At 42.2% G+C, this 25,250-nt stretch overlaps 1 protein-coding gene across 4 annotated transcripts in view; it reads right to left on the bottom strand.

Moving 5' to 3' along the window:
• Window positions 1-5,101: 5,101 nt before the first annotated feature.
• ktn1 (kinectin 1) overlaps window positions 5,102-25,250 on the bottom strand; it is a 100,310-nt gene continuing 80,161 nt past the window's right edge. For all 4 annotated transcript variants that reach the window (XM_055640456.1, XM_055640457.1, XM_055640458.1 and 1 more), the window contains 9 exons: window positions 20,754-20,843; window positions 20,569-20,661; window positions 18,956-19,027; window positions 17,389-17,472; window positions 17,049-17,132; window positions 14,793-14,876; window positions 12,226-12,318; window positions 9,083-9,226; window positions 5,102-5,901 (listed from right to left, as the gene is read on the bottom strand). In XM_055640456.1, coding sequence (XP_055496431.1) covers window positions 5,866-5,901; window positions 9,083-9,226; window positions 12,226-12,318; window positions 14,793-14,876; window positions 17,049-17,132; window positions 17,389-17,472; window positions 18,956-19,027; window positions 20,569-20,661; window positions 20,754-20,843 — 780 coding nt within the window. In that variant the 3' untranslated portion in view covers window positions 5,102-5,865. The remainder of the gene's footprint in view (window positions 5,902-9,082; window positions 9,227-12,225; window positions 12,319-14,792; window positions 14,877-17,048; window positions 17,133-17,388; window positions 17,473-18,955; window positions 19,028-20,568; window positions 20,662-20,753; window positions 20,844-25,250) is intronic.

Here is a 25,250-nt window from a genome sequence, read left to right as displayed (position 1 = left end):
GACTATAGGAATAGGAATACATGCGACTTGGCAGTGATTCTTTGCTTGCATACACAATGTATGCAAATAGCAGCCACCTGCAGCGCTGAGTTACAAACAAAAGCACATCAGCTCCCCCTTTTGTCCCCCCCCCCCCAGCAGTGTCCCCCACCCCAGCAGTCCCCATTGTCCTTTGCCCCCCCCCCCACCTTCCCCCTATTGTCCATTGTTCTCCCCCACCTCCCCTCCCGGTGGATCCCCCACATCGGGTCCTCCATTGTTCTTTCCCTCCCCCCTCATGGCGGTTCCTCAACGCTCTCATCGACCACAGGTGGATCCGCGAAGCTACACCACCGCTGAGGCCCCATTGTCATGAGGCTTCACTGCTGTCGCCACCCCACTTCACGCCTCCGTGGTGCGGACCCGGGCCCCAGCGGCTGCTTCGCCCGACCCGGGCTTCTACATTCGAGGCCCCGGCTGGGCCCCGATCCAGGCTTCTACGTGGCAATCCGGGAGGCATCGAGAACGTACCGCCTCGATAAAGGACTCCAGCCGCGTTCCCAGTCCACAGCCGCGTGGCCCATCGGGAAACCTTCTGGTCGAGCGGCCCTAGGCACAGGTTGACCATGTGCAGGTAGATGGGATTAGTTTAGATTGGCACAATGGGTCAGCTGAAGGACATGTTCTTGTGCTGTACCGATCTTTGTCCTATATTAATCATCTTCCAAGTATTTAACTTCACACCAATAAAACCCAACTGTAATTTTCAGTCTCATTGACCACTAAATAGCTGTGGCTCCAGCTATGATTTACTGTAATACCACAAAAGTTACAGCATAATCAGAATGTATTGTCCCACAAGCACCTGGTATTTCCTAATCTGTTTTGACTTTGAGCTGATTTCATTCACACTAACCCGATTGTTACTGGGAGCCAGCTTTATCTCAATAATAATTGAATAGATTTGGGAGCAGCCAAGGCAAACCTGACGAGATCTGGATTTTTCAGACCGCAGTGGTCGTGGCTGAAACTATGGACACTTAGATCCACAAATATTAACGAGAATGCATCAAATCTTTGACATCTTTTCAGCGGTAAAATACTCTACTAAGATGCAATATAGAAGGGCACAAAAATTGGATGGATGAGAAAGTGATAAAATTAGAAAACTAGGGGGGGTAAAAAATCGACTGAACATACCTTCAGGAAACATGGGGCATAGAGAAAATATAAATAATTGGATCAAACTTTCATGAGTCTGGAGGAGCAGCAGCGCCACCTTCTGTTGAAGCAGAATTGACAAGAATAGTGAGACAAGAAACATAGAAACATAGAAAATAGGTGCAGGAGTAGGCCATTCGGCCCTTCGAGCCTGCACCACCAATATGATCATGGCTGATCATCCAACTCAGTATCCTGTACCTGCCTTCTCTCCATACCCACTGATCCCTTTAGCCACAAGGGCCACATCCAACTCCCTCCCAAACATAGCCACTGAACTGGCCTCAACTACCTTTTGTGGCAGAGAATTCCAGAGACTCACCACTCTCCGTGTGAAAAATGTTTTTCTCATCTCGGTCCTAAAAGATTTCCCCCTTATCCTTAAACTGTGACCCCCCTGAAGAACTGCAGACACTGGAATCTTGAGCAAAACACAAAGTGCTAGAGGAACTCGGCGGGTCAGGCAGGATCCGTGAAGGGAATGGACAGACGATGTTCCAGGTGTGACGTTTGGCAGCATATTTCAGACAATGTGAGCCTGGTAACATATTTTACAGGAAAAGACACAAAGTGCTGGAGTAATGCAGCCTCTGTGGAGCCCATGGATTCTCACCATTTCAAGTCAGCACCCTTGTATTGAAGAAGGTGTACCAACCCAAAACGTTCTCCAGATATGTTGCTTGACCTGCTGAAATGACTCCAGCACATTGCATTTTTTTTTGTAAACCAGTGCCTGCAGTTCCTGGGATTTAAACAATATTTAACAGCCTCATTGCTCACCCACTGTGATCATATTTTTCTTAAGAATTTCAAGGCAGAAAAAAAGTCACTGGACATTATCACAAAATGTGCAGGGAGTGGATGCAAAAGTGGTATAAATAGTATAACATAGAATGAGTGTGAACAGATGATCGGTGGTTAGTATAAAGTCAGTGGTGCCAAAGGCCTGTTTCCATGTGGCATCTGTCAATCAAAACCTTTGCTACATTAAAAATGTTACACAAAATTATTATACACATAGAATAATGAGTCCAAATTATTGGTTCTTTCCTCATCTTCTCTCCTTGATAAAACATACTGCGTTTCAGAACTTACATTTTGAGACCACAGAACAGGAAGCCTTCCATTCCGGAAGTTGCTGCGCTGGTGAACGGCTGCAGGCTGCGGCTCGCCTGCAGTCCGTTTGTTTTTACTTTTTTGTATTATTTTTTTCGTTTTGGCTAGTTAAGTTTTTGTTTTTTTTAGTGTTTATGTGGGGGGTGGGGGGGTTGAAACAGGGCTTGCTGTCTCTCCCTTCGGGGGAATGCGAGGGGCTGAGACGCTCCCGTGTGGGCGGCCCAGCCCGAGGGAAACGCCGCTCCCGTTGGGGCGGCCCAGCCCGAGGGTGGAATGGTACTCACGTGAGGGCGATCCGGCTCGGGACTGGAACGGTGCTCCAGTGGCCGAGGCGGCGTTCTGGCGGCGGTGACCTGAGTCCGGGGTTCAGCCGCGGGCCAGTGGACGACGTCGTCAGCGGCTGCGTCCGCTGGACTGGAGGGCGGCAGCTTCGACCACCCCGGGCCGCGGTGTTTGAACCGGCCCGTTCGCGGAGCTCGGTGAGCCGCGGGACTGATTTTGCCATCGCCCGGTGGGGTATCGCCTCAGCGCAGAGGGAGAAGAGGAGAGAAGAGACTGCGGCCCTAAGATTTTTGCCTCCATCTCAGTGAGGAGGTGCTTGGTGGACTCACTGTGGTGGATGTTACTTTGTGTTTGCTGTTCTTTATTATTGCATTAATGTATGTATGACTGCAGGCACGAAATTTCGTTCAGCCCGAAAGGTCTGAATGACAATAAAGGAAATTTAATTCAATCCATAAGACCAATGCCCAAGAGCAGTGAGACACATGAACAATTCCTGGCCGCTGGCTCTGATGTCCATTGTGTTGAAGTACTTTGAGAGGTTGGTTAAAACGAAAATCAATTCTTGCTTCAGTGATGACCTGGACCCACTTCAATTTGCTACTGACATAACAGATCAACAGCAGATGTGATCTCACTGACTTAGCACTCTGTGCTGGAGCGCGTGAACCGCAGGAGGTCGTGCGTCAGACAGTTGCTCATTGACTTTTGCTTGGCATTCAACACCAGCAACCCCGCTAAACTCCCCATTAAACTCAGGGATTGTGTCTCTGCTTTTCCCTACACAACTGAACCTCTGCTTCCTGATCGGCAGACCTCAATCAATACAGATTGGCAACCACATCATCTCCTCGCTGACCATCAGGGGCATCCCAGGCCTGTGGGCTCAATCCCCTGCTCTACTATCTGTACACATTGCGGTGCAGCCAGATAAAGCCCTCCGTACATTTGCAGACAATACCACTGTTGTTGGACAAATAACGGGTAATGATGAGTCGGGTCACTGGACTGAGATCGATAATCTGATTAAACGGTGCCACAATCATAATCTTACTCCCAACATCAGCAAGACCAAGGAGCTGATTGTTGACCTCAGGAAGGGAAAACCAAGGGACCATGAACCAGTCTTCATCAACAGGTCGGCAGCAGAGAGTTAACTGCTTCAAGGTCCTAGATATGCACTCCGCTGAAGATCTGTCCTAGGCCCAGCACATTGATGTAATCGCAAGCTCACCGACGCCTCTACCTCCTCAGGAGTTTGAGAAGATTTGGCATGTTGTCGAATACTTTATCAATCCTCCACTGGCGTACTGACTGGGTTCCTCACAGCCTGGTTAAGAAATTTGAATGCTCAATAATGAAGGAATCTGAAGTGGCTGCCTCATGAAGGCAGCTAATATCGAAAGGCCCACGCCACTCTGGCCACATTCTTCTCGCTGCTATCTTCAGGAAGGTGGTTCAGCAGCCTGTGAACCATGACCCCCAGGTTCAATAACACTTCTTCCCAACAACTATCAGGTTCTTGAACCACTACCCAACCATAGCACACTACCTCAACTTTGCTGAACCAATAGACTTTGCACTACTCTGGTTGTTTAACTGCTTTGATTTTTACACTATCTTGGTCTAGTATACTTATGTTAACTGATAATTTATGATACAGGTAGTTCTGCTATAATATGTTTCCACAACCCGAATCAGATATAATGTGATCAGTGAATTAGGGAACACTATTTGTTTTATGCGGGCCTAATTGGTTATAGCACAAATTTGATTGGGAACGAGAGTACCACTGAAGAAGGGACCTGACCCGAAATGTCTTCTATCCATGTTCTCCAGAACGCTGCCTGACCTGATGAGTTACTCCAGCACTTTGGGCCTTGTAGAGAATTACTTAAGTTACTTCAGAAATTGGTAAGAAGAAAAAAAAGCTATCTTGAGAAAATAAAGTTTCCATGTATCCTCCCTCCAGAGAAGACATCATAATCTCTTAAGAATACATCTGCTACTTTCACTGTGGTGGCCATTTAAAATGCAAATGATTGCTTCTATTAACACTTATGCAGTGATACTCTGTTAAACATTGTACCTTTAGTATTTTTAGTTTGCAGTAACAGAAATAAACTTAGAGCTATTAAAAAGATCTTTAGTTTTGAAAATCCTGTATGGAAAAATATTTGTTACTGCGAGTCCAAAACTCAAGCCCCCAAATCTCTTCCACCTTGACTCAATTGTTTTTATAATGCGATTTTCCATATCTAATGGTTTCTTAGAAGCACAACCTCCACATTGGAGAAAAACTACCTGTATATTTATTATTGTTGTGTTGCATCTAATGTAACGGTAAAGCTGCAGCAAGTAAGAATTTCTTTGTTCTAGTTTTGCACATGACAAAAACACTCCATTTGAATTATACCAAAAAAAATATTGGCATCTCTTTAAATGTTTCAGTTTTCATTATATTCAATTCTACATTGAAGAAAACAGATGAATATCAAACCAGTGTTGATTGAACTGTTTATTTTCTATAAACCATTCTTTTATTTTTAAACTCGCAGCTTGAGTATGTAGCCAATGCATCACAGATCAGTTGTATTTTTAGCCCACTTAACAGAAACAAAAAGTTTGTACCATTTTGTCAGCAATAAATGACAATTCAATATTTACTGCAAGATGTTACAATTCAACCCTCAAGAGGAGCATCTATAAAAAACAATTGGCATTCTGCTGTTTACATTAACATTTTATCTGGCCAAACCATAAAAAATACCGTAGTGCTACTGAATGAAGTTTCAGTCTCCGAGTTGAGAAACAAGCATCCCTTTTATCGAGTGTCAATTTTATAAAATTCTTCAGACTTTTTGATAAGTCAGTGACAAAATATTGGAGTGCAGTTGAGGCTGAAAATTAGAAGTAGCTCACCCTGAACTTACTTAATTTAAACCAAAAAGCAAATGTGCTGCTAGATTTATTTTAGTCCCTCTTTAGCCCAAATTATATTATTTGATGGTAATTAATGTAGCCATTTAGCAAAAAAAAATGTAGACAACTTATTTGCATTTAGGAATGTACAGATTGGATATTGCATATTATAAAACTAAAAACTCTCAAGCTGCCTACAATATTCTCAAATCAGTAGTTTAATTCAATATTTAAAAAAAACACAAAAGTAAAGGCCTATTCAGTGTCTGACCATTAAGAAAGGGTGAAAAAAACATAAATAAGGCTTTAATTTGGCAAATTGTGGTGCAAACCGTTGCACCATCTTCAAAAAGAAGCTCCTTCCGCCTGGGCTCCAATTGCCTAAAAAGTAAATGCAGAAAACAATTTTTACAGTTACTGGGTGCATGATACCGCAAAACTCAATTCTACTTTCTTGAGGTAGAATGATAAACATCTTATTTCATTACTTCGGAGGGCAGAAAAGCACTGTACATGTGAAGAACACAATCATATTTAAAATTTCCAATGAAAATAAGTAAATTCCAAAGAAGGTAAAGTTTGTATCTCCACCCCCACGAGTGAACCCTTCAGTTCATTGGAAAGACATGTCACTTAATTCCCAGAGCTCAGTTTGAATAACATGAACCCCATTGGATTTTGTAACTAGATCAAGATTTCCCTGGGTCAAGCATAGATTACAGAGTACACTAGAGAGGGTTAGCAATGAACCATTGCCAGACACGCAAGCTGTAACTCTAAAGTGGCCTACTTTCCCTCTTAATCTGCTGCGTTCTCTCGTGTATTTGAGCCTATACCATATATACAACAAATGCCATAATTTCACAGGCAGGTCAATTTCACATGCAAACCAAAATAGCTAAATCTGCTTCCTTTTTAAACGCTGAACAGTCTAAATCAGTGTGAAACTTTGATACAATGGGGTCAAGTTATAACTATGCAAAATGAAATTTCCACATTCTGATGCCTTTGATAAGAAGCCTTTGGTTCGAGGCAAAAAACATGACATGTGGAAGTGTCAAGTCAATTCTAATAGAATAGTTTATCAGTTTGATTAAATAAAAGAAAATTTCAGCAGAAGCTATACAGGAAAGCAGTTAAACAACTTAGGGAGATATCAAGACAGTGGATGTTATGGGCTGTGTCTCAGTATAATGCAAACAATGCAGCCTTTTCTGAGTGATGTTATTGAGGGATAGTAGCTGATGAAAAAATAGAAGGGAAGGGTTAAAGATATAAATGGCAGAACAGAAAAGATTTGCATCTCTGCAGCACCTTTCAACTCTTTCAGAATGTCATGAAGCTAATTATAAAGCAAGTATTTCAGAAGTACAGTATCCATTGAAATGTAGAAAATCTGGTATCTGATTTGCATACAGTAAGTTCCCATAATCACTGCATTGCCTTTCGCAATCTGTTCTATTCAATAAATTAAGTTTCTTCTATTCTTCAATTACAAAATTTTAATACAAATGGGGATAGAGAAAAGTGAGCCCTAGTGAGACCACACCTGGAGTATTGTGTGCAGTTTTGGTCCCCTAATTTGAGGAAGGATATTTACAGCGTAGGTTTACAAGGTTAATTCCCGGGATGGCGGGACTGTCATATGCTGAGAGAATGGAGCAACTGGGCTTGTACACTCTGGAGTTTAAAAGGATGAGAGGATATCTCAATGAAACACATAAGATTGCTAAGGGCTTGGACACACTAGAGGCAGGAAACATGTTCCCGATGTTGGGAGAGTCCAGAACCAGGGGCCACAGTTTAAGAATAAGGAGTAAGCCATTTAGAACGGAGATGAGGAAACACTTTTTCTCACAGAGAGTGGTGAGTCTGTGGAATTCTCTGCCTCAGAGGGCGATGGAGGCAGGTTCTCTGGATGCTTTCAAGAGAGAGCTAAACAGGGCTCTTAAAAATAGCGGAGTCAGTGGATATGGGGAGAAGGCAGAAACGGGGTACTGATTAGGGATGATCAGCCATGATCACATTGGATGGCGGCGCTGGCTCGAAGGGCCAAATGGCCTACTCCTGCACCTATTATCTATTGTCACTCACCCGTTTCCCAACGTAATATTCCACCACTCAGCCATAGCCCCCAACTGTGCACGCCGGCTCATTTCCCCTTATTCACCCTCCCTCATTATAAACTTTTAAAAAAATGCAATAGCACTTGCGAAAGGACCTCAGTGTACTGGGATAGCAACATTGTAGCAGGCAGGGCTACAATCCTATTAGGACGTCAGAGTTGGTAACTGCCAGTGCAGATTGGAAAAAACCTTTCTCAAAGTGGGGTTTTGTAAACTTAAAAATGTGATAACTTGTAAAATATAACATCAATCTGAATTAAACGTTTTGAAACACACCACGGGACAATTGTAGTAAGGTAGTGCAAAAATTGCAGCGCTATCATGTACCATTTTGGCGTAATTTCAGGGTCTTACACACTTGTTCACAGACAGACATCCAAACAAACAAGATGAAGAGTTTTAGTACCATATACCAGACCAAGTGCAGACCCGTTGTGTCTGCTCCCCAACGCACCCTTTCCCTCCCTGTAGCCCCCAATTGCACTTGCCCTGCATGTTGTAATAGCAATTCGCCCTCCCCCTCCTGTGAGATGAAAAGCTGATCACTGCTAGCAGAGCCATTGTGACGTCATCAGTTGAAACTGGTCTTTTAAATTCATAGTATATTGATTTTTTTTTTTACTTTAATCAGTAATAAGTCGAGAAATAAAGCATAAAATGTTCAGTGAAGGTGCTATCTGCCTAGAGAGGAAAAATGTGAAAGAATATGTAAAAATCTTGTGAAAGTTGGCATTTTTAATGCTTTAATCGCAAATAACGTGCCAATTATAGGATGAAATCTACCGTTCGGCTGATCACTGCTAGCCTAGCAATTATGACGTCATCAGTGAAAGCTGGTCGTTTAAAATTCAATGTCTTTTGATGTTTTTAAACTTTTACTTACTTTTAAAGTAATGTCAAGAAATAACGCATGAAATGTTCAGATAAGGTGATCCCGGCCTCGAGGGGAAATATGTCAATCGGAATATGTAAAAATGGTATTGTTACTGCGTAGTGTTTTTGCGAAGATGTAAAGACAACCACATATACACACGTACAAGATCAGAGTTTTAATAAGAATATGATATAGATAGATAGATAGATGAGGCAAGGACAAGGAAGATTTCCATCCTGATTCTGTTTCCCCATGCTAGGGCTGTCTAAAACTAGAGGGCATATGTTTACAGAGAGAGACAAGGGGCAAAGGGGATCTGTGGGGTAATTTTTTTATACAAATAGTAAGTGTTTAGAATAAGCTGCCAGAGGAAGTGGTGGAGTCAGGAACAGTAACGTTTAAAAGCTATCTGACCAGGCACTTGCATGATTCCTTGACTCTTTATTTTCCTCACTACTTAATTCAGTTTCCACATCAAAATGTAGTCAAAAAGCTCATGCACCCATCAAGTAAGAACCCACAAATCAAAGTCAGATTGCAGAAGGAATTCAGTGTTTTATACCTTTTGTTCAAGCTGGAAAAAAACATTTTGAGAGTTTTCCCTTCCTTTTGAGAACTGATGCATTAAAGCTTCTAATAGCTGCTGAAGTTGAATTATATTCTGATTGAGATCCTCTGAAATCTTCTTCTTGATATTTAACTGTTCCTGAAAAATAGTAGAACTAGTGAATATTTATTCAATCATGAATTCAGAGTAAGTTTACTTTTTGGTACGATATTCGTAGCTAATCCAGATGCAATGAAACTCCAATAATCCACCATCTAATAGTTGGGAAATACTGATGATTTGGTATCTGGCTCACCCGTTAGGCCCGAATATGAACCACCAAGTCAGAGCTAGTCTGATGCGTAGCCAGACCCACAAATGTCCTTAGTACAGCCAGAACTGGTACCAGTACCCAAACATCAACATCATCCTGACCCTCAATACTGGCAAAGCTCGAGTTGTGGGCTCAGTCCCTTGCACTACTCCTCGTACATCAATGTCTGTGACCAAGTACAGCGTTAACTCCATCTTGAAGTTTGCCGACGGCCACTGTTGGAGGCCAAATCGACAGCAACAATAAGAAGACGTACATGAAAAAGATAAGAGAACCTTGTGTCATGTTGTCGGATAAAAACCTAGCTCCTATAGTCAACAAGACAAAAGAGTTCAAGAAGGAACTGCAGATGCTGGAAAATCGAAGGTACACAAAAATGCTGGAGAAACTCAGCGGGTACAACAGTATCTATGGAGCGAAGGAAATAGGTAAATAGGGAATAGGGGGAAACTTTTTTTCAGTCACTTACCTTGACGGAGATGCGACTTTCTCATTCTCATCTCTGTCCCCCCCCCCCCCCCCCCCCCGCTCTGCCCCTAACAACTGGATTTGTGCGGCCTTTCCTGGAGTCCGGCCTGGAGCTTCAAGTCGCAGGTGCAGCGCGGACTTTAACACCGCGGAGCTGCGATCCTTTGCTGAGGATTGCCAGAAGAAGAGCTCCGACCGCGGGGCCTGTGGACTTTTGTCTCCGGTAAGAAGCGTCTGACTCGGGAACTCCATGCTCGGAGTGTTTAAATCCGTCCCGATGTCGGAGTTTTGATCATCCCGACGAGAGGGCCTGGTCATTGAACCGTCTGTAGCGGCACTGCGGAGGGTTCAAAGGACCCGACCACGCGTGAACAAAGGAGGAAGATGGCTGAACTTTATTGCCTTCCATCACAGTGAGGAATGTTGATTCCACTGTGGTGGATGTTTATATTAAATTTTATTTTATGTATTGTGTTCTTTTCACTTAGTATGGCTGTATGGTAACACAAATTTCACTGTCCTGTGGCGGCTCCTAAGGGTCGTGCCATTATACTGCCGAACCCCTCGGCACAGGAATGGTGCAGCCCGGAGGCGGCCCTCAGCCGGAGGGTTTAAAAGGCAGGGTTTGGGTGCCATCTTCCTCTGGTTTCGTCTTCCCTTCAACTGGGAGGAATACAATAAAGGTGCTTCTCAAACGCTGGACTTCGTGCCTCCTTTTGGGACCCACGCACCACAGTACCTTAATTGGTTGTGACAATAAATGTGAACTTGAAAATGAGAAGCTAGTGTGACTTGGGTGGGGGAGGGATAGAGAGAAAGGGAATGTCGGGGCTACCTGAGAGAAATCAATATTCATGCCACTGGGCTATAAACTGCCCTTGTGAAATATGAGATGCTGTTCCCCCAATTTGCATTTAGCCTCACTCTGAGAATGGAGGTCTGTGGAGGAATGGGAAGGAGGATTAAAGTGTCCAGCAACTGGGAGATCAGGTTGGTTCAGTCGGGCTGAGCGAAGGTGTTACACAAAACGAGCACCCAGTCTGCATTTGGTCTTGCCGATGTATAAGAGTCCACATCTTGAACAACGGATACAGTAGATGAGGTTGGAGGACGTGCAAGTGAAACTTAACCTGAAAGGACTGTTGGGGTCCCTGGACAGAGTCGAGGGAGGAGGTATAGTGACAGGTTGCAGCTTCTGCGGTTGCAGGGGTAGGTACTGGGAAAGGGGTGGTTTGGGTGGGACGGAATAAGCTAACCAGGGAGTTGCAGAGGGAACGGTCTCTGCGGAAGGCGGAAAGGGGTGGAGATGGGGAGATGTGGCTAGTGGTGGAATCCCATTGGAGGTGGCGGAAATTTTGGAGGATTATGTGTTGTATGTGACGGCTGATGGAGTGGAAGGTCCATAGGGGGACTCTGTCTCCGTTGCGACTAGGGGGAGGGGGAGCACAGGGCGGAGCTGCGGGGTACGAAGGAGACACGAGTGAGGGCCTCATCTATAATGGGAAAGGGGAACCCCCTTTCTTAAAGAATGAGGATATTCCGGATGTTCTCGTATGGAGCACCTCATCTTGGGCACAGATGCGGCGTAGACGGAGGAATTGGGAGTAGGGGATAGAGTCTTTGCAGGAAACAAGGTGGGAAGAAGTGTAGTCGAGATAGTTGTGGGAGTCAGGAAGTTTGTAATAGACATCAGATAATGTAATACACAGTCTGAAGAAGGGTCTCGACCCGAAACGTCTCCTATCTCTCCATAGATGCTGCCTCACCCGCTGAGTTTCTCCAACAATTTTGTCTACCTTCATGTAATAGACCAAGGCCTGTTTCCTTTATCGTCATTACTTTGTTGCATATCTTTCATTCATTGTTCTTTATCTCCCCAAACCACCGTCTATATCTCGTTTCCCTTATCACTAACCAGTCTGAAGAAGGGTCTTGACCAGAAATGTCACCCATTCCTTCTCTTCAGAGATGTTGCCTGTTCCGCTGAGTTACTCCAGCATTTTGTGTCTATCTTTGGTTTAAACCAGCATCTGCAGTTCCTTCTTATTCACTGTATGTATAGCCATATATTCAGTGAGCTTCATGTGAACGGGAAATTGCATTGCACCTTTATGTGTATGACCATAAACTGATCAGAATCGGAATCTGGGTCTTTAGCAGCTGTCAGTGATTTCCGGGAACCTGCATTTCAGTGGCAGACGATACTCTAGGACCCACTCTATTTGTTGACAATAACTGATCAGAGCTACGTGTCAACATAAAAACCAGGGGTGGAGAGCTAATTTAGCTTGTACTCAGTTATGACATTAATTGGAACACAAACAAATGGCAATAACTCATTAAGATTCATACGCACTTTTACTTCTGGAACATCACTATTTTCTACGACAATCTCGTCTTTTATAGTTCTTGCGACCTCTGCGTGAATAATGTTCAAAGATTCTTGAGCCTGTAAAACAGAAATATCGAAATTACATAACGTATGAATATCCAAGAAAAACTACATTAGGCTTTTAGAAAATGGGGATATTCAGATTTAGCATGTTCTGTCATATACATCAGGCACAGTTTTAATTTGTAGCTGTACCCCAACATTGAGATCTGAAAACAAAAGTGCTCACATCAATCTTCAATTGGGCTTCTGACAGTGAAGTAATTCAAGTTCTATTCCCTAATCTTCCTCAGGGTGGATATTTCTGAATTCTTTACTGACTGACTTTTAAATATATATGCTGATGATTCCAGCATTTACTGTTCATCCCTAATTTGACAAAAGTGAGGAGACAGTTAGGGTGGATCAAATATTTTTTATCCGACCAGAACAAGACTTGCTATTGAGGGTGTGCAGCGTAGGTTCACAAGGTTAATTCCCAGGATGGCGGGACTGTCATATGCTGAGAGAATGGAGCGGCTGGGCTTGTTTACTCTGGAATTTAGAAGGATGAGAGGGTATCTTATTGAAACATATAAGATTATTAAGGGTTTGAACACGCTAGAGGCAGGAAACATGTTCCCGATGTTGGGGGAGTCCAGAACCGGGGGCCACATTTTAAGAACAAGGTATAAGGCATTTAGAACGGAGATGAAGAAACACCTTTTCACTTAGAGAGTTGTGAGTCTGTGGAATTCTCTGCCTCAGAGGGTGGTGGAGGCCGGTTCTCTGGATATTTTCAAGAGAGAGCTTGATAGGGCTCTTAAAGATAGCGGAGTCGGGGGATATTGAGAGAAGGCAGGAACGGGGATGATCAACCATGATCACATTAAGTGGCGGTGCTGACTCGAAGGGCCGAAAGGCCTATTCCTGCACCTATTGTCTAAGACAGCAATTTCTTAAGGAAATCGGAGATACAACTAGACTTTTCTTACATCAGAAAATTTCACAGTTAATCTCACTGATTCTAACATTTTCATTTCAGATTTCATTATTGTCGCTGTCGAATTGAAACATATCACTGGATCAATGGTCCTCCCTCTGGATATTATCCAATAACAACTATTTTCCCATATTGATCATTGTTGGACAACCTTTATTCAGTTAAAATTCAATTTTCTCTTTCCTGGATTGACAAAACATTAATCCTGTTGGTTTGCCTTAATAGTTATAATGTCAGTTCCATTGGTATCCTTATACATATATTTTTATGCATCACCTTCAATGTTTCAATATCCTGTTTGTAATGGAGATCATAACTTAAATACTTATGGGCCTGTCCCACTTAGGCGACTTTTTAGGCGACTGCAGGAGACTATGCAGTCGCCACATGTTCGCGGGTGGTTGCCGGGGAGTCGCCTTCATGGTCGTGAGGAGTTCTCGCATTCTGGGAACTAGTCGTGGCCTCATTATGGTCGCTGCGATTTTTTTCAACATGTTGAAAAATTAGCGGTGACTAGAATGAAGCCGCAATGGAGAGTAGCGAGCATTCTTGTGCCGTAGGTGGGTCGCCAGGAGGTCCTAGTCGGTTGCCAGGAGGTCGAAGGTTCTCGGAGGTTCTCGTTGGTTGGCTGACCGGTGAATTTCATTGGCTCATTGGGGAAAAAAAGGGAAGCAGTAGTTTTCAGAACCAAGGATAACCGACCAATAATGTTAAATGTCTGCCGAGTTTCACAGCCGTGTATCTCTAGCTTATTAAAAGTTGTCTCCACTCCTTCTCCCCCCCGCCCTCTTTTAAAGGACCTACAGTACACTGGGGATCATGACAGAAGCCTCCTTGTGGCGATCCCTGGAAGCGACGACGCGATGCACTCTGTGACGCGTCGGGCGACAATTCTGTCAACATGTTGGACGACGACAGAGGACAACAACGAGCTACATCGTTTGACACACGAGCGAAGGAGCCGTACACTGTGCTCGACGTCTTAATTACAGCGCCAACCTCCCTGTTCATCGCGGCGTGTGTCTGTATCACCTTGGCCTTGCACCGTGTGAATTGTTTTAGACAGCGCTCCCCCCGCTTGCCCTGTCCCCTGCCTGCACAACGGGCTGGTGAAGTAAGGTGTGTGGGGGTGCGTTCCACTCTGACAGTCGCCGTTACAGTTGCCGGTTTTTCAGGCGACTGCCGACAACTTGACAGTCACTGGCAGTCCGCTGAAAAATTACCTAAGTGGTTCAGGCCCATTAGTAGTTGACAACAAAAGTTTAACATAGGCTCTGCATTTAAAATCTGTTCCTCCAGATATGAACTTTAGCGCCTGCTTTCTACTTTTCTCATGCTTAAATGACACTAAAGATTATACGTTTAAGTTATGGAATGCACGTATATACACCGTACATACACCGTATATACACCAATACTGCACATACTACACAAAACAGAAAATAATGTTGTGATAAAGTCGAACATGCTGAGTAACAAAGTAATAGTAGTTGTTCTTTCTTTCATACAGTTTGTAAAGTATTCATTGTATCACATACTGTAATCTTACCTCATATAGGTTTGATACAACTTTCTGTGCCTCGTTCTGTTCAGTCTTCAGTCTTATTGATGTTTCATTTAACTGACTTTTAAGCTACACATCAAAACAAGATAGAATTATGTTTAGTTAATTTGGTCCTATTCGCCAGTTATCACCCCCCTCTCCTAAAATCATTGTTCCTCTCACAAGGAACGTTTCTGTTAGTGCCAAGCAACTTTTAGTTACCTCGCCTTCAATCACAATGGATGACAGTGGCCACTCAACGGTTGGTTATTCAGACTGCAGGGCAAAATCACAACTAAATTTGGACTAATCCACATTTTAATACATTTATGCACTTCAAACATAACTCTGGTGAATCTGTGGAATTCTTTGCCACAGAAGGTTGTGGAGGCCAAGTCAATGGATATCTTTAAAGACAGAGATAAATAGATTATTGATTAGTACGGGTGTCAAGGGTTATGGGGGGGGAAGGCAGGAGAATGGGGTTAGGAGGGAGAGATGGATCGGCCATGATTGAAATGGCGGAGTAGACTTGATGGGCCGAATGGCCTAATTCCAATCCTACCACTTATGACCTTTCAAAAAGCAAATAGTACTGGGAACCTTGGCTGATATTTTCACCATCAACTTAAAAATCTAAACAGTTGGAATACCATCCATTCTTTCCTGAAACTGATACGAACAAAATCAGCACAAATGAGCAAGATAATCATAACAGATCTTTCTGCAGGAAAGGAGCAAGATAATCGTAACAGGAGTCTTAAGTTCTGTATATTACTTATCAACTAGAGTTTTAACAGGCTAAGCTTTAACAAAGGCACAGATGTATTGAGCAAAAGCCTAACCAAACACATTTCTATTATTCCCATTGCCTCATTTAGCAAAGATGAAAATCTAATTCATCTGATTATCATCAAAGTCTGTTTGTGCAGTTCTTAAATCCTACTTATATTTTAGAATGAACTGAAGATAGAAGCAAAATACAGGAGAGAAGGAATGGGTGACGTTTCAGGTCAAAACCCTTCTTCTGACTGAACTATTCAATCTGCATGTAAAGACACTTCATTTCAGTTCAGTGATATTAATCCTGTACAAGGATTTCAATTTATTAGGAAATATCAAAATTATCATATCCCTCCTGATCAAAACTTTAACCAATTTAGTTTAGTTTAAATTGTTATTGGATTGTATGCAGTTACATGCATCCACAAGACAGATCATTAGGTGTGATATGCACTCCCAACATAAAAAAATAAGAGTTTTAAACAAACCGAGGGGGAGGTGGTGGACGAGACGAGGTGGGGGGGGGGGGGGGAAATGGTGGAGGGGAGAGGCAGGGGGGGGGAGGAGAGGGGGAGGAGAGGGGGGGTAGAGAGGGGGGGGGGGAGGTGGAGAGAAAGTAGAGGGGGGGAGGAGAGGGAGTAGAGGGGGGATGAGGACGAGGGGGTTGTAGAGGAGGAGGGGGTTGTAGAGGAGGAGGGGGGTTGTAGAGGAGGAGGGGGGGGGAGGAGGGGGGAGGAGAGGGGGGAGGGGGAGGAGGGGGGAGGAGGAGGGAGGAGGAGAGAGAGAGAGGGAGAGGGAAGGGGGAGTAAAGGGGGAGTAGAGGGGAGGGGAGAGGGAGAGAGGAGGGGAGAGAGAGTAGAGGGGAGAGAGAGTAGAGGGGAGAGAGGAGGAGAGGAGGAGGGAGGAGAGAGAGGAGGCATTGTGGCATCGTCCAGCTTGCTTCAGCACATTAGATTTTAAAAAGATGTCAGATTGGTGAACAATTTAGGTAAAAAAACTCGGGAAATAATGAATCAAATTTTCAGCTGAGGGGATTTTCAAATTCACGAGGTAAATCTCGACAATATGTACAAATTTCACCGTTACCGCGTCGGGTTTTCAAGGAGTTGTGAATCACATATGAAAAAACACACACACACACAAATACACCCTCATCCAAGATCAGAGTTTTAATAGTCATATGATATGGATATGGAGGGAATGGAGTGATACACGTGCAAACAGATGAAATTTAGTTTATTTTTTCATCATGTTCAACACACTGTGGGTCGAAAGGGCCTGTCCCTGTGCTGGTCTGTCTGTGTTCCATAAAATACCTAAAAACTCAACAGGTCCGGCAGCATGAGGAAAGGTGCTGCCTTATCTGTTGACCTTTCCCAGCATTGTCTGTTGGTACAGGGCACATTGTGCACAATTATCCACTGCCATTAAATCGACAACGCCTTCTTAAAAAAGTATGAACAGTTACAATTTTCTTACCAAACTTAGTTCTTCATTCTGTTTTATTGCTTCAGCACAAGAATCATCAAGTCTTTTCTGTAATTCAGTCAATAGAACTTTGAGCTGAAATGAAGTTTAAAACCCAATTTTAATCTGTTAATGGGATGGCTGCATATATATTTAAATTAGGTTAATATACTACTGCAGTTTTAAGCCTTTTTGATTGTTGTGTAATGGAATATATTTTTCAATATGCACTGTTTGAAAAGTGCAAAGCCATCATCAGTTTAGTTAAGTTCCAACAATCCTAAAAAAGTGAACATCAATAGAGTAGAGGAAATCATTGACATCAAGGCAGCCAATTTAAAGTAAGACTCACTTCTCTGACTTCAGTTACACAAGTGGCCCTCTCCAGTTCCACCTTCTCCAACTCAGATGCAATATGGTTGTTCTGTTTTCTTAGCTGCAAGAATTATATTGTTTTTGGTACAAATAATATGTAAAATGAAAGCAGATTTTTGAGCCACTTACTTATCTGAACAGTACGTCATTAGTATGAAATTACACTCATGCAGCCAAATGTGGTCTTGGTCTTACTGAATGCAGCCTTGGACTACTTTATTTGTTAAGAAGCATGTAATCACATTGGACACTGCAAAATCAGCAAACATATCTCTTCAATGGAAGGAAGATGAAGAGGAGGTTGTGCCGATAACGACTGCTTCCTGGAAAGCCTACAGTGATGACCTGGGACTCAGATGATTGACCTCTCACAACCACCACCATCCATGTTTATGTAAGGTACAACTCCAACGACTGGAGCACTGGTACTCATTGATTTTAGTTTTACTGGGGTAGCTTGATGCTACACACAGCAAAATGCTATCTCGATACCAAAGGCAGTCACCCCCACTTCCAAAATTCAGCTATCTGGTCTACATTTGGACCGAGGCTGCGATGAGCCCTAAAGCCAAGTAGTCCTGCTGAAATTCAACCTAGACAAACGTCAGTAATTAGGTTATTGGCAAGAAAATATCACTCAACAGCACTATCAATGACAAGTTTTATCACTTTGTTGATGAGAGTAGTAACTCAGACTCCGAGTAGAAACTAGGACTGGTTAATTACTGGGCAATAATTAAACTGGATTGGATTTTTCCTACTTGATTAGGACAATTTTCCACATGTCGGGTGGTAACTGTGCTGGAATAGGAGACAACTAATTCTGGAGATTGAATCTCATGTTTGTCTTATCTCCCCATCCATTAAATCAAAAAGGGGGTGAACCTCAACAATAAATTTCCATCCCACTCACAATACCCTTTGGAATTCTTGTGGACCCACAGATCTAAGTCCTCTGTGTCACTGCAGATTGCATCAGCACACAAGGCCTTCCAACTTTATGAGGATGATTGCAATTACATAACAATGCCAAGTTGGCTCATGGATGGTGACATCTTGGACTTAATTTAATACCTCAGTCAAGCTCTACATTCCAAAATCTGCCTGGTGTAAACTATTGCAGTAAACACGTGGCCATCACTAAATCAGTTTGCCATTCTCCTTTTTTCTGGAAACATCTCTTAAGCCAGTTAACGTTCTTCCCCATCTCTAAGCCTACACTCCTAAAAAAAATTCTCAAACCCAATCCAAATGAATTTATTACAAATATGCTACTTCCATTCCTTTGTAATGACCAACTCTTGATTTTAATCTGTTGAAATATAACATAACATTTGTCTCTCAAAGCTGTGATTCAACAATGCCCTTCCCTCTACCTCTGACATCAGTACCTTACCAACGTTCTCCTCCAATCCTCTTGCAACCACACTGTCAGCCTGTCCCTCGAGTGATTTCTCAAAATGATTTACAAACGCAAGTCTGCAATTTACAAAAGTACATGAAGCTACTTCAGGTTCCTGAATGGACAATAATGATTCACCTACACTTTCAGTTTCTGTGTTTTCATGCTTCGTTGTTTCCAATTCCTGTTCCAATGTGTGGACTGATGATTGCATCTGAAATATAATATATGAAACATTAAAAATTTGAGGCAAAGTTGTCCGATTTATTACTTGTCTGAAGATTAAAACTTATTAGCGTAGCTGAAATACAATTTTCATATTTTTGTCAGATTCTGATGGATATTTGTACTGAATTAAATTCTATTTATGCTAAATGTTAGGTAACAAAATGTGGTGTAGCAAGTCAATTTGGTTGAATGCACACCCTATTTCAGGATCTCCTTACATCCTTAGCCACAATGCAGATACCACCATCAACAGAAAGAGTTCTAGTATTGAAAATGTAGTAACAAAAGGCTGAGTACTATGACAATAACAAGTTTAAGTAGATGGTGGTCATCTACAGCTTACGCACATGCAGGCAGAGGAAAAAAATAGATAAAATTACAAAAACAGGTCCTTTGGCCCACCACATCCATGTCCCATCAAATCCCTTGTTCGCGCTAATACCATTTGAAATGAGTGGCCCCAAGGAAGAGAAACAAGAAGTAGGTTGTCCAGATGTTCTTGCTGCATCATGCAGTAGAGGCGTTGGTGTGCTTTCTTGTTCATTGCTTCAACAAGGACAAATTGCTAGTGCTACTGAATATAGAAGTTGGGATGTAATGTTAAAATTGTACAAGGCATTGGTGAGGCCAATTCTGGAGTATGGGGTACAATTTTGGTCGCCTAATTATAGGAAGGATGTCAACAAAATAGAGAGAGTACAGAGGAGATTTACTAGAATGTTGCCTGGGTTTCAGCAACTAAGTTACAGAGAAAGGTTGAACAAGTTAGGGCTTTATTCTTTGGAGCGCAGAAGGTTAAGGGGGGACTTGAGCTTTCCCACTGAGAGAGGTCTGCAAAAAGGGGATGAGAGGGATTAGACAGAAGTTTAGGGGTTGACATGTGGATAACTTCTTTTTGGTGGCTGTGTGGAATGAGCTTCCACTGAGAGGTGGTGGAGGAAGGTTGTTTTTATCAAAAATTGGATAGTTATATGGGGACATGACTTGAGAATATGGGACTAGGTACAGAAGTTTAGGGGTAACATGGAGTTTCCGGGGAACTTTAATCTAACTGCAAGTAAAGCTACATTGATCACTGAATGAGCCTCTGGTATTGGTTTGATTTGCTTGCATTTTTTTTTTCTGATGATACGTTTCCTCTTAAGCCTTCTTTTTTGCCTCCACTTCCATAAAAAGACAAAGTAGAATATTTGAATATTGGTAAAATTAAATCTGATGTTCAGTTTGGGAAATAACATTAATTGGCAAGAGATTCTAATATCAAAATCAAAAATACCAGTAAAATATTATTAAGACCACTCTTTGGTGAAGCGAGGGGAAATTAAGAGAGAATATCAGCGTTTCACATTCTTTGGCAGTGTTTTCCTTGATCCATGATGAGTACATACTGACTTACTCTTAACATTACATTGCACACCGAATCAAATGAGAAGCAGGCCAATTGCCAAATAAGAAGAATATCAATGAATTGGTCTTTGCAAACTTGTATTCCTGAAGTCAGTGCAAGTTATTGTTCAAGTTGGATACCTGCATTAATGTCTTCTGTGATTCTTCCAGTTTCATCTTCCATTTGCCTTCCTCCTCTTCAACACTGCTTTGCAACCTCTGCAAAATTCCTTCCTGCAGGAAATGTTGTTGAAATACTTTAATTCTTTGAGAAGAATAAACAGTTTGAACACCAGACTCCAGTGGAAACAAACAGTAAAACTTACTGTTTCTGCAAGAACTGTCTTGTACTTTTCACATTCCAACTGCAACATTGCCTGCATCTCTTCAGTTTCCTTTTCTTTTTGTTCCAGGACCTACATTTTAAAAGGTCACCAATAAATAACACAACTTGCACTTTAAGCATACTTACACACCAAAGTAAATCCACCAAATCAGATGCCAAGCCAAAACGGTGGAAGAAGAGAGAGAAAGAGATTCAAAAACACACATTTTAAAAAGCGTTACAAAAATGGAGGCGATAAGTATTTAGGGTGAATAGATAAAATGAAAAGAAAAACATCAGAAATGTGAAGTCTGGACATTAGTGTCATACAGTATGGAAATAGGCCTTTCAGCTCAACTCGTCCACGCTGACCAAGAAGCCCCCTATAAATTAGTCAAATTTTCCTGTGTTTGGCTCGCATCCCTCAAAAGCTTTCCTATCCAAATGTCTTTTAACTGACCTGCCTCAACTACTTCCTCTGGAAGCTCATTCCATATACCCACCACCTTTTGAGTAGAAAAGGTTCCCCTCAGGTTCCTCTTAAAGCTTTCCCCTCTCACCTCAGACTTCTGCTTTCTGGTTTTGATTTCCCTACTTCGGGGAAAGACTGCACATTCACCCTATCTATTCCCCTCATGATTTTTTGCACTTCTGTAAGATCACTCCTCAGCATCCTACATTCTAAAGAATAAAGTCGTAGGCTGCCCAATCTCTCACTACAGCCCAGGCCCTTAAATCCTGGCAATATCCTCATAAATTTTCTTTGCACTCATTCCAGCTTAATAGCATCTTGCCTTTAGCATGATGACCAAAATGGAACGCAATATTCCAAGTGCGGCGTCACTAACGTCTAGTATACCTGTAACTATCTTCTGTACTCATTACCCTGACTGATGAAAGTCAGCATGCCGAAAGCCTTCTGCAACATCCCATATACCTGTGATGCCATTGGACCAAAAGGCAGACAGAAAAGGGATTACATAGCCGGCTGCACAAGTGGAAGATCGCCTTTGTTTGCAGATGGAATGGATATGTGACGACAGGGAAAGATGGAGAATTTACATGCGTGATAAAAGGAACCAAGAAGGAAAGTTACTGTCACGATACTCCTGCTACAACTGTCATCAAAAGTTGGCAACAAATGCAGATGAAAAATGAGGGGAAAGCAAAAGGAGGGTAAACAGTTTTTACTGATTGCAGAAAGCCCAAAGAGGCAACAAACCTCATTAAAGGTGTAGCAATATCGGTGTAAAAAGGCAGATCATTTAAATTAATTTGTACGCATAAATTTTTTTTGCAATCCTTAATTCAACCTTTTATGTTACGGTATCATAAAGAAATGGAATGCTTCCCCCTTTTCTACTGAATGGATATTAACAATCTGTAATCGCCTAGTAAGCATTAACCTAAACTTTCTCTTTGCTCGCCTTTGAAATATGTCCAGTTCATTTTAACTTCTCCTTTAATTCATTCCAGATGGTGTAAACCTTGGGTCAAATGGTCCAAAATATACATCAATGAAACAACATTCATTAAAGTAGGGCAGATTACATAAAATGCCAACACAGATCTGCATTTCTACCGCAACTGAGCCACTCACACCAGACTGATTATTCAAGGACCGCTATAGCTCCGTTACCAAACGGGCAAGCAATTTTCCAGTCTTCTAGAATTCCCATTTTTCTTCAAAAAGAAAGCCAATCAACTGATACGTGTTTCGAGTCCGTTCTGCTTTTCATGCCCTTGCTGCACATAATTGTGGTCTGTTCACCTGCATGGTCCACATGACCAAAATATCCAAGATGTGAATACAATGCATGATTTTCTTTATTGCCTCCCCATTTTCTTGTCTGTCAACTTAATGGTCTTGGTTTGTAACCCTAACCTGTCATAGTTGGAGAGATACAGCATGAAAACAGACCTTTCAGCGCACTAAGTTTGTGCCAACCATCAAGGTCCTAGTTTTTATTTTAAAAATAGTACTAATCCTACCCTAAAACCCCATGTTATTCATGCAACGTTCCCACCAACTCTCCCCACACTCATCACCACATTTGAGGAAATTTGGAGTGACCATTTTAGGATATGGGAGGAAACCCATATAGGCACAGGGAAAAAATGCAAACTCGACATTGATAATACTGGAGATTAGGATTGAACCTGGGTTTCCTGGAGCTGTGAGGTAGCAGTTTTACTAACTGTGCACTGATAAACACCATGTCTGATAAACATAACATTTTTGACATAGGGTCAAATTACATTGAAGTGATTTGGAAACACTTATTCAACAACATTGGGTTTAGTGCCAATAAAAAGAATGGGGATCTAATTCAAGTACAATGGAAGAAAGCAATGATCCCCTTCATAGAGTTAATTTATTGTCAGTCCTTTTTGGTCATCTCTTAACTAATTCAATTCAGAGCAATGAAAGATGGACATTAAATGTTAGCATTACCACCGATGTCTACTCTCCTTGGGAAAGACAAAATGATAGAGCTCAGTTTATTATCTGAATGGCAGATTATTATCTGAATTGTGTCATTGGGAAAAGGGGAAGTACAACAAGATCTGGGGGCTCTTGAGCATCAGTCACTGAAAGTAAGCATGCAGGTACAGCAGGCAGTGAAGAAAGCGGATGGCATGTTGGCCTTCGTAACAAAGAGTTGAGTATAGGAGGAAAGAGGTCCTTCTGTAGTTGTATAGGGCCCCAGTGAGACTACACCTGGAGTATTGTGTGCAGTTTTGGTCTCCAAATTTGAGGACATAATTGCTATTGAGGGAGTGCAGCGTCGGTTCAAGAGGTTAATTCCTGGGATGGCGGGACCGTCATATGTTGATAGAATGGAGTGGCTGGGCTTGTATACTCCGGAATTTAGAAGGATGAGAGGGAATCTTATTGAAATATATTATTAAGGTTTTGGACATATGCTAGAGGCAGGAAACGTTCCAGAGAGTAGACTGTGGGATGGATGTGCTTGAGAGGCGTATGAGGCACAAGGTGCAGGTCATCCTGAAAAACCCCGGGCATCCCCTCCATGTAATTCTGGAGAGTCAAAAGAGCACTCGGAACAACATCCGGCTCCTCTCCCTGCCCTGTAGAACGGAGCGGTCCAGGAGATCCTTCACCCCTGCAGCCATTAGATTTTATAATTCGGACCACTAGGCTGTAGGGGGATGCATTTTTGCAATTTTTAATTTTTAATTGTTAATTATTGGTCTTTTTTAGTATTTATTACTCTCAGATAGTGTCCACAGTGTATTCTATGTATTTTCTGTCTACGTTCGTTTTGAATCTGTGGGTTTGTTGGTTGGGGGCTTCTGGACATCTGAACTTCCCTGAGGGGATCAATAAAGTATTTATTATTATTATTATTAGAAGTTGGGGGAGTCCAGAACCAGTGGCCACAGTTTAAGAATAAGGGGTAAGCCATTTAGAACAGAGATGAGGAAACACTTTTTCACACAGAAGGCTGTGAGTCTGTGGAATTCTCTGCCTCAGAAGGCAGTGGAGGCCAATTCTCTGGATGCTTTCAAGAGAGAGTTAGATAGAGCTTTTAAAGACAGTGGAGTCAGGGGATATGGGGTGATGGCAGGAACGGGGTACTGATTGTGGATCAGCCATGATCACAGTAAATGGCGGTGCTGGCTCGAAGGGCCAAATGGCTTGCTCCTGCACCTATTGTCTAAAACATATTTAAACTCCTAAGAATAATTCTATCTACTGAAAATGTGATGAAATTAAAACATCACAGTGTTCCAGTTTCAGAATATATCCTCAAATCCATAAGGACAGTCAAGAGCAAACCATGCACGTTGAATGAACTTGTTTGAGTATAAGGAAATTGTGATTTGTCTTATGGAGCGGGGTGGGATTAAGCAGACTGAACATCCTGTCAGCTGAGTTTAAGGAATGATAATGAATTGAAGATCCAGTTTAATCATTGTTGGGATTATTTTGTGTACCATCTACATTTGGTAATCTTTCTTTTTACTGGCTTCTTTCTGCTAACAGTTCAAAGAAGAGGAGGGAAAAACCCCAGAAACTAATCTTCATTAGTCTCATTTGTGGAATGAGCTTCCAGTGAAGGTGGTGGAGGCAGGTTCGTTTTTATCATTTAAAAATAAATTGGATAGTTATATGGACGGGAAAGGTATGGAGGGTTATGGTCTGAACGCAGGTGTATGGGACTAGGGGAGAATACGTGTTTGGCACGGACTAGAAGGGTCGAGATGGCCTGTTTCCGTGCTGTAATTGTTATATGGTTATAAATGCTCAACATCTACAAGAGGTAGTTTTAGGTAATCACCACAAAAGATGTTATTCCTTTTTATTTAATCTCAGTACTGATGAGCGAAAAGATATTTGCTTATGTTCCACAAAACAGCAGTGGAAGAGAAATTTAAAAATTTTAAAAACTTTGAGGTCATTTCACATTCCAAGAACATTTATTTTCCTTCATTTATTATTTTCTGTTTATTTTCACTTACACAGACTTGT

The sequence above is a fragment of the Leucoraja erinacea genome, chromosome 9 (assembly GCF_028641065.1).
Source record: "Leucoraja erinacea ecotype New England chromosome 9, Leri_hhj_1, whole genome shotgun sequence".
In the NCBI taxonomy this organism is placed as follows: Eukaryota; Metazoa; Chordata; class Chondrichthyes; order Rajiformes; family Rajidae; genus Leucoraja; species Leucoraja erinaceus.
This window is presented reverse-complemented; position numbering and strand designations above follow the sequence as displayed.